The 11264-nt window shown below is 58.6% G+C and overlaps 1 protein-coding gene and 1 long non-coding RNA gene across 3 annotated transcripts in view; one reads left to right on the top strand and one right to left on the bottom strand.

Annotated features, from left to right (window-relative positions):
* Window positions 1-6258, bottom strand: part of OSGIN1 (oxidative stress induced growth inhibitor 1) — a 33859-nt gene extending 27601 nt beyond the window's left edge. Inside the window, exon 1 of one of the 2 annotated variants that reach the window (XM_025426990.3) lies at window positions 5723-6258. In XM_025426990.3, the coding sequence (XP_025282775.3) occupies window positions 5723-6088 (366 nt within the window). In that variant the 5' untranslated portion in view covers window positions 6089-6258. The remainder of the gene's footprint in view (window positions 1-5722) is intronic. The other variant, XM_025426992.3, reaches the window with a different exon arrangement.
* On the top strand, window positions 5918-7043 carry LOC112646736 (uncharacterized). Its single transcript, XR_003127850.3, has 2 exons — window positions 5918-6040; window positions 6335-7043. It is a non-coding gene; the product is annotated as an uncharacterized LOC112646736 (long non-coding RNA).
* Window positions 7044-11264: the final 4221 nt, after the last annotated feature.

An 11264-nucleotide genomic window follows, 5' to 3' on the forward strand; every position in this document is an offset into this window, starting at 1 on the left:
AGACAGAAGAAAGGGAGAGTGCAGGGCAGGGGCCTGAGGGGAAGAAGGAAGGGTGTGGGGGGGACGTGCCAGGAGGATAGGCGGCTCTCTCCCAGGGCTGGGGACCTGGGGGCTGGGCCCCACGGCTCCTCCTACACCCATGTGCACTTTGAGTGCTGTGCTATTTTCACGTACACCTGGTCAATACGTAGGTAAAATCCCAACGTAAGTACACAAGTGCTTGTGGAGTTCCACAGACGCCTCCCCACCGCCTGGGTCCCCAGACCTCGAGCTTGCCCCCCTCCGCCCCCGGCAGCAGACCAGGGCCAAGGCGTCCCTCCAGGGCCCTCCGGGGCCTCCCCTTGGCCTGCTCTCCAGAGAGACAGAGAGGTGGCAGGCACCCCTTGGAGCAGTGGCTCCCTGTGTGTCACCTGCCCTCAGGTCTTCAATTTCGGGCTTGTCTTTGAAGCCACTCTGGTTTCTCTACTGCCCTGCAGGGTGCTCACTCCGGGAGAGGCTCCCTGAGGATGGAGGGGGGCAGGGAGGGTGTGGGGAGAGGCCGAGAGAGGCCAGTTCTTCCAACCACGTGGGGGGACAGCTAGCTTGAGGCACCGTTCAAGGAGTTCATGTGTATTTAAGAGGCAGGAGAGAGGTGAGGGCTCAGGATGACCCTGGGGGTGAAAGCTGGTGGCGGGGCTCTGTCCCCTGGGTGAGGGCACAGGGAGGGCCTTGCTCTCGGTGCTCACCATTGTATTACAACCCTGGGAGGGCTTTCCTGAAAGAAGGAGGTATCAGAGGAGCGTAAGAGGTCCGGATTTGAGGGGAAGGGTGGGTCGTCAGGGAATGTCTCTGGAGAAGTGGCATTTCCTGGAGACCTGAAGAGCGTGTGGAGAGCCAGCCACAGGAAGAGCATTCTCAGTAGAGGGCAGCACAGGCAAAGGCCCTGGGGCAGGAAGGTCTGGTGAGCAGTGGGACTGGGGGTACTGAGCTCTGGGGCTGGGGGACGGGGGGTGTTGGAGAGATGGGCAGAGGCCCACCACATGGGGCTTTGGGGAGCAGCATGGTGAGGAACATGCCTCAGGGGCTGCTTGCCAATGGTGTGACCTGGGGCAAGTGACCTAATGGCTCCAGGCCTCAGTTCCCTCATGGGTAAAATGGGCATAAAAAGGGTGACCATCGCACAGGATTGGAAAGGGCGCAAAGTGTGGAGAATAGGGCCTGGCATGTGGTAAGCTCTGCAGAGATCTTGGCCACCACCCTCCGCCCGCCCCCCCTCCCCCTCCACGGAGGAGCCCGGGAGACAGAGCCCAGCCTAGAAACCAGGTCAACCGGCTGGGCTTGGGGTTCTGGGTCTTTTCCATCCTGACCGCTCCCTCCCACCTCTCCCTGTGCACACACCCGGATTTGGAAGAGTCTGCAGCTGGCAGAGGCCCAGGGCTTCTGGATCCTGTCCAGGCCCCTAATTGGGAGCTTCTGTGTCTCTACCACTGTGACCACATCCCTGGAAAGAGGATTTGGCGTGCCTGCCCACCCCTGCAGGCTGCGTGTGCCCCGGCAGGCCTGCCGCCTCCTGCCAGGTGGGAAGGAGCTGAGGTCCCTCTGTGTGATCCGCAGGCTCTGGTGGGGACCAGAAGGGCGGGCAGTGACGGGCAGAGGGACGGTGCGGCCAGATGGGGAAGGGAGACTCGGAGGCCACAGCGCCCTGGCCTCCGCTTCCCGTGGGGCCCTGGACTGCTCGCCGCCCGCGCTGCCCTCCCGCTCCCCAGAGCTGCTCCTCCTTCCCGCTGGCGACTCAGCCTTGACTCAGCAGACCCCGCCCGCACTACCTGCAAACCCATCGGGAGTTTGGCCACCTCGCATGACCCCTGCAGCCGCCTAGTCCCTGCCCTGGACCGCGGCACAGCGTCCTAACTGAACAGGGCCTGGTCTTGCTCTGACCACAGCCCACCCTCCACCCAGCTGCTGGGATGACCACACCACGCGAAGCCAGATGGTGTCCCTAGCCCTCGGATGACTTCCCTCTCACCAGGGGCCTAAACCAGTCCTCTCTGACCTGCCCCTCACCTGTCTGACCTCCTCTCCCACCCCCCTGCCCTCTGGGCTCCTTGCTGCTTTTGACACACTTCCTCTGTAGGGCCTTTGCATTTGCCATTCCCTGGGCCGAGAATGCTCTTCCCTCAGAGGTCCACGTGACTTGTTCTCTCAATTCATTCAGGTCTCTGCTCAAATGTCTTCTCAGTGAGGCAGGAACACTGTATAAGATAGTAACTCCCACCCTCCTTATCCAGCTGTGTGTCTCCGTACGGCCCTCACCACCACTTCATGTACTACACACTTACTTGTTCATTTGTTTATCTGGATCCCCACACTGGGCTGCAAGTTCCCAGAAGGCAGGGTGTTTTCTGTTCTGTTTCCTGGTGCATCTCCAGCCTACTAGAGGGCCTGGCATATAGCAGGTGCTCCACAAATATCATTACCTAAGTTGAGCCTATGGGTGTTCCTTAAGCAAGAGACCGCCAAGATAGCACTCTCCTGGGCTCCTTCCTCTGGGCCTGACCTTCCTGTTCCTGGAGACACAGCATCAGAGAGGTCAGCTCCTACAGGGTGTCCTCAAGCCCCTGGCACCCTGGGAGCAGGCGTGGTGGCTTCCCTCCCTGGTGGGAGCCAGGAGGCTGGAGCTGGCCGCTCTGTGGGCGTGGAACTGGGGTAGGTCACATTCCACTCATTCAGCCAGTGTGGGGCTGGTGCTCTGTGTGGGTAAGGGCCAGGAGCACGGCGGACAGATCATGCTGCCCGCTCCTGGTGGGGCTCAGAAATCAGAGGACGGGAGCCGGCAAAGGGCAAATGCAAAACTGATGATGGGTGCGGCGGGGGAGGGAAGGGATGGGCACAGAAGCCTCCAGCCCTGTCTAACCATCAGGAGTTTTTCTGCGAGGGGAGGACGAAAGCCAAAGGCAGCAGCCTGGGGAAGCTGGGCGAGCGGGAGGTTGCCTGCAGCAGGTGGCCGTGAAGGCAGAGGCCAGAGGGGCTCAGGGTGCACAGACCAGAGAGGGGCTCTTGGGGGGAGGCAGAGGACTCATGGGGCAGGGACCGGCCCCTGTGGGAATTCCAGAACACAGAAGGCCCCAAGGGCCAAGGCTAGAGCTGCCGTGATGGTCAGCGGGTGTCCGTGGAAGTGGCGGTGCCGGGGTGGAGGGCAAGAGCAGGGGAGCTTCCGAGCAAAGCCGGGGCCTCAGGTTTCTCATCTGTAACTGAGGGGTCAGCCTGGGTGCTCTCTGTGGGGCTTGACTTTCTGCCACAGATACCTGGATGTCCCCCTGTCAGTTCCCCTACCCCCATCTCATTAGGTGGCTTGGGGAGCAGCAGGAGGCAACAGGCATCGTTGTCTAAGAGTGTGAGCTAGTCCACGTGAACTGCTGCGATGCAAACCCCACACTCTCTCTATGAGTGAGCGTTGAGACCCATCCCATCGTGGATGAGCAGGAGACCGGGGCAGGGGCGGAAGGGTAGCTCCCCAATAGACATGACTGTGTCCTAACCCCAGGAACATGTACGCGAGACGGTATTTGGAAAAAGGATCTTTGCAGATATTGTCAGTTAAGGATCTCGAGAATAGTTCACCATGGATTTAGCACGGGCTCTAAATCCCAAGACAAGTGTCCTTGTAAGAGAGGAGGAGCCGTGACAGACGCCGGGAAGCCACGGGACCGTGGAGGCAGAGACTGGAGGGCACAGCCACAGGCCAGGGACGCCGGGAGTCCCCAGAGCTGGGAGAGGCAGGAGGGTCCTCCCCCAGAACCTCTGGTCCTGCCCGCACCATGATCTTGGGGTCTGGCCGCCAGAATCGGGGGAGGATAGATTTCTGGGGCTTGAAGCACCCCCACTTGTGGTCATATGCTACCACGGCCCTGGACACTCACACAGAAGCGACCGCAGGTGTGTGGACATCTGACCGAGAGACGATTTTGTCCAGAACCACGTTCCCTCCTCCCGAGCTTTGGGCGCCTGCCCCGCTGTACACCTGCTCCCTGTCCTGGGAGTTGGGAAGGCGGTTCTGGGGCACCTGGCCGTTGGCCCCTGGGAGCACCTCCTTAGCTTCGTGTCTACGCAAGACAGAGATGCCACAGGCCAGGGAGCAAGGGGAGTGAGCAGTGTGGCCGGGCTCATCTGCCTGTGGGTACGGCCTCCAAGCCCCCGAGCTATGCTGTCGACTTGGGGGGCCACTTCAAATGGGAAAACGGGAGCCATGCTCTCCCAACCTTGGGGGAGCGACCCCAGCATGAGCGGAGTGAATGCTGCTTCTCAAAGATGGGAAGGAGAGCGCCCAAGGCCAGAGACGGGGAGGGTGGCACCATTTACAAATCACTCACCCGGCCAGAAAGCTCAGCGTTGCACCTGGATTACGTCACAAGGCACCTTAGCCTCCCCACCAGGGAGCTGCAATTATAGGATTTTATAGACAAGGAAACCGAGGCACATGACCTTCCCAAGGTTACCCCTGGCCCCTCAGTAAATGGCAGGGCTGGGGTCAGAAACCAGAAGAGCCCCATCTTGGCTGAGCAGCTAAAAGGCATAAAAGGGGCTCTTGACCAAGTTAAGGGCCCAGGGGGAGCAGAGGCTTAGATTTGGGGTAGAGCAGGGCTGGAGCAGCCAGCAGAGGCCAAGGCTAACTGAGGTCTGGACGCTGCCCAGCCCAGCTGTGTGTTCTCTGGGGTGGAACTGGAAGACGTGGATGGGCGGGACCCCTGCATGGGACTCTGGTTTGGGTCTGGGGTGGGAGCTGGGGCCCAGGGTCTTCAGAGCTGACTCCCAAGGGCCGCCAGGAGTCCTGGAGGAAGGATCAGAGAGATCTGGGGTCAAATTGCAGCCTGCCTTTGCTGGCAGGAAGGGGGGCCAGTGCCCTGGCTGTCTTGAATGGCCTTAGCTAGGCAGAAACACCAGCTCGGGGAAAGCATGAGAATCAGGCATGAACCTTCAAGAACTGTCTGGAGCCCCAACAGGCCAGAGTTCCTGGCAGTAGGGTGGGTGGAGACGCGGGTTCGGGGCCTAGAGTGTCCTTGCCAGATCTGGGGTCCGTCTGTGGAATTTGAGGCTCACACGGTGGAGCACACGGTCTCGGGAAGGGAGGAGGGACTCGCTCACCATACGTCAGGCTCTGGCCTGATTTCAGAGACTCTGAGTCAGGAAACCAAAGCCCTGTCTTGTGCTGCCTGACACAGAGCCAAGGTGAGAGGACAAAGACCCAGGACAGAGGCCTGAGGGGTGACCTGCTCCTGGCCACCTTCTCTCCCTGGCCCCACTGTGGCTGGTGAGGGTCTCTCTTTGAGAAAGACGTGGTGCTGGGAGTTGGGACGGGTAGGTGCCCCGAGCAGAGTCCCCTCGCCTAGCTGGGATGGGACCTGATGACAAAGGTCAATGTCTTGGTCCAAGAATCTTCTGCAAGTATGTCCTAGGGCCTCCCATGGAGGAGCTCCGTGTGGGCAGGACCAGAGTTAGCCTACTTTACTGCTGGGGAGACTGGGGCTCAGGAGTCACGGTGCTTTCCCAAGACTGTACAACAGCAGGTGCTATGCTGGGGTTCACCCAGGCCACATGCTTGCTCCAGTCCTGGAGGGCCAGAGGGCCTAGCTGCCACCTCTCTGGAGCCTCCTCCTCCTCTCTGGCCTGGCTAGGCCCCCACACCAGACCCCAGGGCTTCCCTGGAGAAGGCCCTGCCCCTCCCTGCCAAGGGCCCCTTCCTTACTTGGTGACCAACAGGGTGGGTGCTGCAAGGTGACAGGTGACCAGTGATGGCTGGGAGGGGCAGGCGCCCTGGAGCTGGTCCTTCTTCGGGGGACACCCCCTCCCCTGACTTGAATGTAGCATCAGGAGGGTAGGGGGACAAGAGGCCAGGGTGTCCTGTTTGTCGCATCACAAAGTCCTGCCCTGTGCTGGCTGGGGAGTCAGGAGGGGGAAGCCTCAGAGCGGGGGCCTGCCTGGCCCAGCTCCTCCCTCTGCAGGCCTCTACCACAGCACCGCTGCCTCCACGGGGGCACCACGGAAGTGGGCACATCTTGCCAAGGTGAGGCCCCAGCAAGAGGGAGCTGGGCGAGAGGCCCTGTGGTTGCATGCTTCAGCGCCCTGGTCTGGGCCAGGTGCCACCGTGGTCAGCCCAGCACTGCGACGTGCGCACCTGCTCAAGGGTTTGGCCTGGAGCCAAGGTCTGAGCCTCTGGAAGACTCTGTCTCCTCATCTGTGGTGTGGGAGCGGACCAGGTCACCAGGCCTGTGGGGATCCTGGGCATCTCTGACGGGTGGCTGTCGGGGCCCGGGATGGGGCGGATGTCTTCCTCTACTTACTGGAGCTTTCTGGACAGAGCTGCAAAAAGAGAAGCGAGCCTTAGCTCACCCTGAAAGGAGGCCCTGGAGCCAGCAGAACCCAGGGGTGTCACCACCACGCGAGCAGCTGCCCCACAGGCAGCAGAGGGAGGAGGCCACGCAGAATCTGGGCTCGCCATTGCCTTTCGGGAGGGCCCATCCATCGTCTCATCCAGCATTTCCAAAACTTTTCCCTCGGCAGCCACAGAGGCTTTTAATACACAGGGAAATCTCATTTGGAGTGCCAGTACGAGAAGCCTTTAAATGAAACAATCGTTTTACTAGCTTACATCTAGTAAATTAAAGTGGACACACTCACTCCGTGTAAATTCAGTAATGGCCACACAGCACAGGAGGGGTGATGTCTGGATTGGGAACCCCATCTGGGTTCAAATAAAGCATGTCCCAGCCTCCGTGGCCGCCAGTGGTCCTTGGCAATGGCAAGATGGAAGAAGACCCCTGTGTAAAGCTATGGTTTGCTTGTGTGTGATGGTCACAGTGACGTCTGGATGCGCGTGTCGCTCCTACACCCGGCTGGCGCTGCAGGAAGCCATCCTGGGTCCTGCAAGAACCTCCCGGGCTCCGGCGGCTGGAAGGGAAGCCTTGACAGTGGAGATGATGTGTCTCCCCCGTCACCCAATCTCCGCCAGCAGCACCAGCACGCTGGCTTTGGATGCAAGGACATAAAGCAAGAGATGTGGACCATTCCTCTGGTCTCGGCTGCTGTCGCTGCAAAAGTGGGGTTTCATTTGGAGGGACACAGGTGCCTCGTGTCGGCTGATAGATCTCTCTCATGTGCTTGGCATACGTGAGGTCCCCCCTACCACCTGGGGCTGAGGCCGGTACTGACGGCCCCTGCTGTTCCAGAACCTCACAACCCCTCTTCAGAAGGTCAGCCATCAGCTGCCTCGCTGGAGGGTCCTGGCTGTGTGATCCGGAGGTCTGGGGCTGAAATCTTTACTTTTAGCAATGAAATGGATTTGAAAATCACAAAGATTGGGAACAAGGGGCCTAGGGTGTCCGGTGCTTGTTTAGGCAAGCTGGCCGGTTTCTGTGGGGGCACAGTACTGAGGGAGAGCTGAGTCATGCAGATAAAAGCTGCAAATTACTGGTTTTCTACTGTTCTCCCAGCATGTGCTTCAACTCAGCAGATCTGGGGCCAGCTTGGGTCTGCTCGGGGCTTAACGCAGCCAAGAGTCCCTGGTACCACAAGTGGACGGGTTGGTGGCTCCAATGTGCTAGGGGTTGATACATCACATTTCTGAATAGGCTGGTTTTGTGGCAGTTAGTTAGAAACATGCTTTTCAAGAAAAAGTTTAATGAAGTATTTGTGGAGCTCTGGAAGGTGCAGAGAGCCCGGACGGTTGCCCAACCCCACCGTGCCATTGGTCACCAGGTCACCCCGGGGAGCTGCCCGCCTCCTGGCCACCGAGGGCAGTTCCTCTGGCCGGACGCCTGGTTCTGAGCTCTTCCTGCCTGTGGCTCTCCTTCTGGTCCTTGTACTTATGCGAGGCTCTCAAGGACACACCCGGAGAACCTGCCTTAGATGAGCCTGAAGGAAAAGTTCACTTAGTGTGTCTGGAGACAAAATCCCTCAAAGCATTTCCCAAAGTGTGAGATGGGTGCTAATATGCTGGCTCTTGGACGGAGCAACGATCTCATTGAATCTTTTGCCAATTCTTGTTCTTCCAAAAGACTTTTGGGGACTGAGTCCCTAAGAACATCCGTAAGTCTGCACGGTGCCTGGTCTACCTGTAATCCTCCCTGGCACGGACTCACGTCTTTCTTGGGAGGGGAGGGAGGGAGAGGGACCTAACTACCATCGTGGAGCTCTGGAAGGCTCTACCTAACTAGGATTTAGGGACACTGTCTTGTTTCTATTGTATTCTTTGTGCTCTGCGTTTCCACTTGTTGACAGGAAATACTAAGTTCTTATTTATGGCAATGATATAAAAAGTCACGATGGTCACCAAATGAGTGTAGTTTGGGGCCACAGCTCCTCAGTGTAGCAGGATTAGCTATCTGGGCTCCGTGCCTGAACCCAGAAGTCATGTCCTCAGCCTGAGTGGAGACCCACCTAAGGGACTGGAGAGGGGGTCCTCTGGGAGCTCTGATTCGGCCTCGGGCCCGAGGGCTTGCAGTGGAGCCGCCTTGGGGAAACTGAGAGAGCTGCAGGCCTGGGCGGCCCCGGGCCGGGCAGTGGCCCTGAGTGTTGTTCCTCCGGCCCTGTGAGAGCCAGGAGGCTTGCTGTGGGGGATCTGGGTGCGGGTTTAAGGCCCTCAAGGGTTAAGCCCCTAGGTCTAGCGCGAGTCCCAGGAAGGAAGAGGCAACACTGCCATCTAGTGGCAAACGGGGCAGACGGCGCCCACAATCTGCAGATGCAGGCCCAGCCTTTCCAGGTGCAGAAGCAGTTTTAGCATTGGCAGGTGTCTCTGACCTCCAATGACAGTGGCTCGAGGCAGAACAGGGATCTGTGGCTCCTTGCCTCTCCAACCACGGCCTGTCACCATCCAAGGGGCCACCGCATCTCCCAAGAGCTTGCTGTGTGGCAGGCACTGCGCTGGGCTCCAGACCTGCTCCTTCGGTCCCACCTGCCGCACAGCCCCAGGAGAGCGCACTGAGACATGAGCGCAGGGTGCAGTCCTGCCTGCACAGCCAGGTGGTGGGATCTGGGGACACCGTCTGGCTCGGGAGAGGCACGACTCTGGAATTTCCCTGTGTTTAAAGAGAGGTCTCCGGTGGTGCAGCGGTGCTGTCCTGGGATCTTCAGCGGTACACGGGGGCAGTGGCGCTCCTTCACAGGCTGCCACAGGGTCTTCTCCATTAATCATGGCAAGCCAAGGCCCAGGTCACGCCTGCAGGGAAGGGCACTCAGCAGGGGCAGCTGGGATTACGGCTCCTGGGCAGGAACTAGATTTGGAGGAAGCGTGTTCTCATTGGTTCCAGTGGGAGGGAGGGCTGTGCCTCCGTGTCACACAGTGCCTGGGGCAGGATGCTGTGGGGAGAGCCAGGGCCGAGGGCCAAGCCTAGCCAGAAAAGCACTGATAGCAACAGAATGCCTAGAAGACCACACCCCATGCACCTCCTTGCAAGCCCTTGGTCATGCTGAACACACCCGCCCGCCCCCACCCCCACCCCATGACCTCACGCTCCCTGCCTGTTCTGCACGTACCACCCCCAACCTCTCTATAAAACCCTAGCTATCCATCTTGCAGGGGGAGAGGTGAGTTGCTAAGGCTTGAGCCCACCACCTCCCCCTGCGGCTGGCACCCAAAATAACATTCCTCATCTCTTGAGTTATTGGCTTCTCTCATGATGATTTCATCGAGTTTGTTCGGCAACAGTGTTGGCAAACCCAGCCGGAACCGTGCTCCCCATTTGCCCAGCCCTTGGGATCCCTTGGACTGGAGCAGCTGGCCATGATAGCACCAGGCCTTACTGGTTGGTTAGCAGCTGGGATAGAGGAGTAACAAAAATTTAACACTTGCTTTCCACCCTGGGAAAGTCCTGCCTGGGACCCCTCCTCCTTGCCAGAACCTCTGTGTCCCCACATGCCCTGTCCTTCATCACCTTGCCGACTCTGTCGCGGTTCACTCCTGCCAGGTGGCTGGGCGCCTCCGCTGAGGCTCTGTTCAGGCTGTGGGCCTGGAGGCTGTGGTTGCGGTGAGTGGGAAAGCAGACTCTGGCCCTGGTGGCCTGGGGCAGTCCCAGCTCCTCCCCCACCAGCTGCTCAGTCTTCCCAGAGCTCAGTTTCCTCATCTGAAACACCCTTAGACACCCTGGTTGGGAGGTGAGGAGAGAGAAACTGCTCCTCCTTCCTCCTTTTCTGGATGACAGGACATTAGCTAGGTGAGAAATGCAAATGCCCATTTGGAAAACAACAACAACAACAACAACAAAAACCAAGGCAATAAAGAGATGTGGGCCCCTCTATCAATTTTACTAAACTGCAAATAGTGCAGAAACTGCGGTGCGTGCAAATCACCAGGCAGCTGTCCGTTCTAAGAATAGATCGAAATGGACCTCATATTCCAATGAGTGCTTTAGAATGCAATTAAAAATCAGAGAGATGTTTGCTCCATTTAAAATTTAAATATACCTTAGGCTTCATTTCAAACAAAGCCCGGAATAAGCTGGTCCTTGCAAAAATGTCAGGAGGATCCTCCCCACCTTTTAAGCCATGTACAGAACAAGGAGAAAGCAGCCCCCCCATTGGAATGTTAACGCCCCCCACCTGCCCCCAGTGCTTAAGGGACTGTGGAGCTGTGCAGCCCATAGTGGCTTTGGATCTGGAGGGCAGGGAAGGTCCAGCCCTCACCCAGAAGGGCAGAGGGAAGGCCGGCAGAGACAGAAGGGGAGGTGAGGGGGCACGGAGGTGGGGGAGAAAGCAGGCCACCATCAGTGATTCCCCTTCCCCGCGTGTACAGTGCAGGTGGCAGTTCCTCTCCCCTCTCCAACTGGAACACAGTAGCCCACGTAGTCACCGTTAGAAATCGTGAACAGAAGCCAGAAAACCACCAAACACTCTGATTTCCCAATAAGGGGAAGGGAGGATGCAGGACCTCTATCTGGGAATGGTGCTCATTCCTTCGGACTTCTGGGCAGCCCTGAAAATGCCTGTGTGCCATGGTCACCCCCATTTACAGAGGAGGAGACTGAGGCAAAGTGAGGCTAGCCATCTCCCACTTTTGCGCCACGATACCTTTCAGAACAGAAAGGAGCCCTGCGACCAAGTCTGAGCACGTCTATTAGCATGCCCGAACAGTAATTAATCCCATTTCCAGCAAAGCCCAGGACTGAGTCTGTGGGGAAGCCCTCATGGAGGGGATGGAGACGGGGCTGTGTCTGAACTACAGACCCCAAAGCAACAGTACTGGAGCTTGGTCCAGCGGTTCGGGGGGAGGGAGGCAGAGCCTGAGACAGGGTCTG

The sequence above is a fragment of the Canis lupus genome, chromosome 5, assembly GCF_003254725.2.
Source record: "Canis lupus dingo isolate Sandy chromosome 5, ASM325472v2, whole genome shotgun sequence".
NCBI lineage: Eukaryota > Metazoa > Chordata > Mammalia > Carnivora > Canidae > Canis > Canis lupus.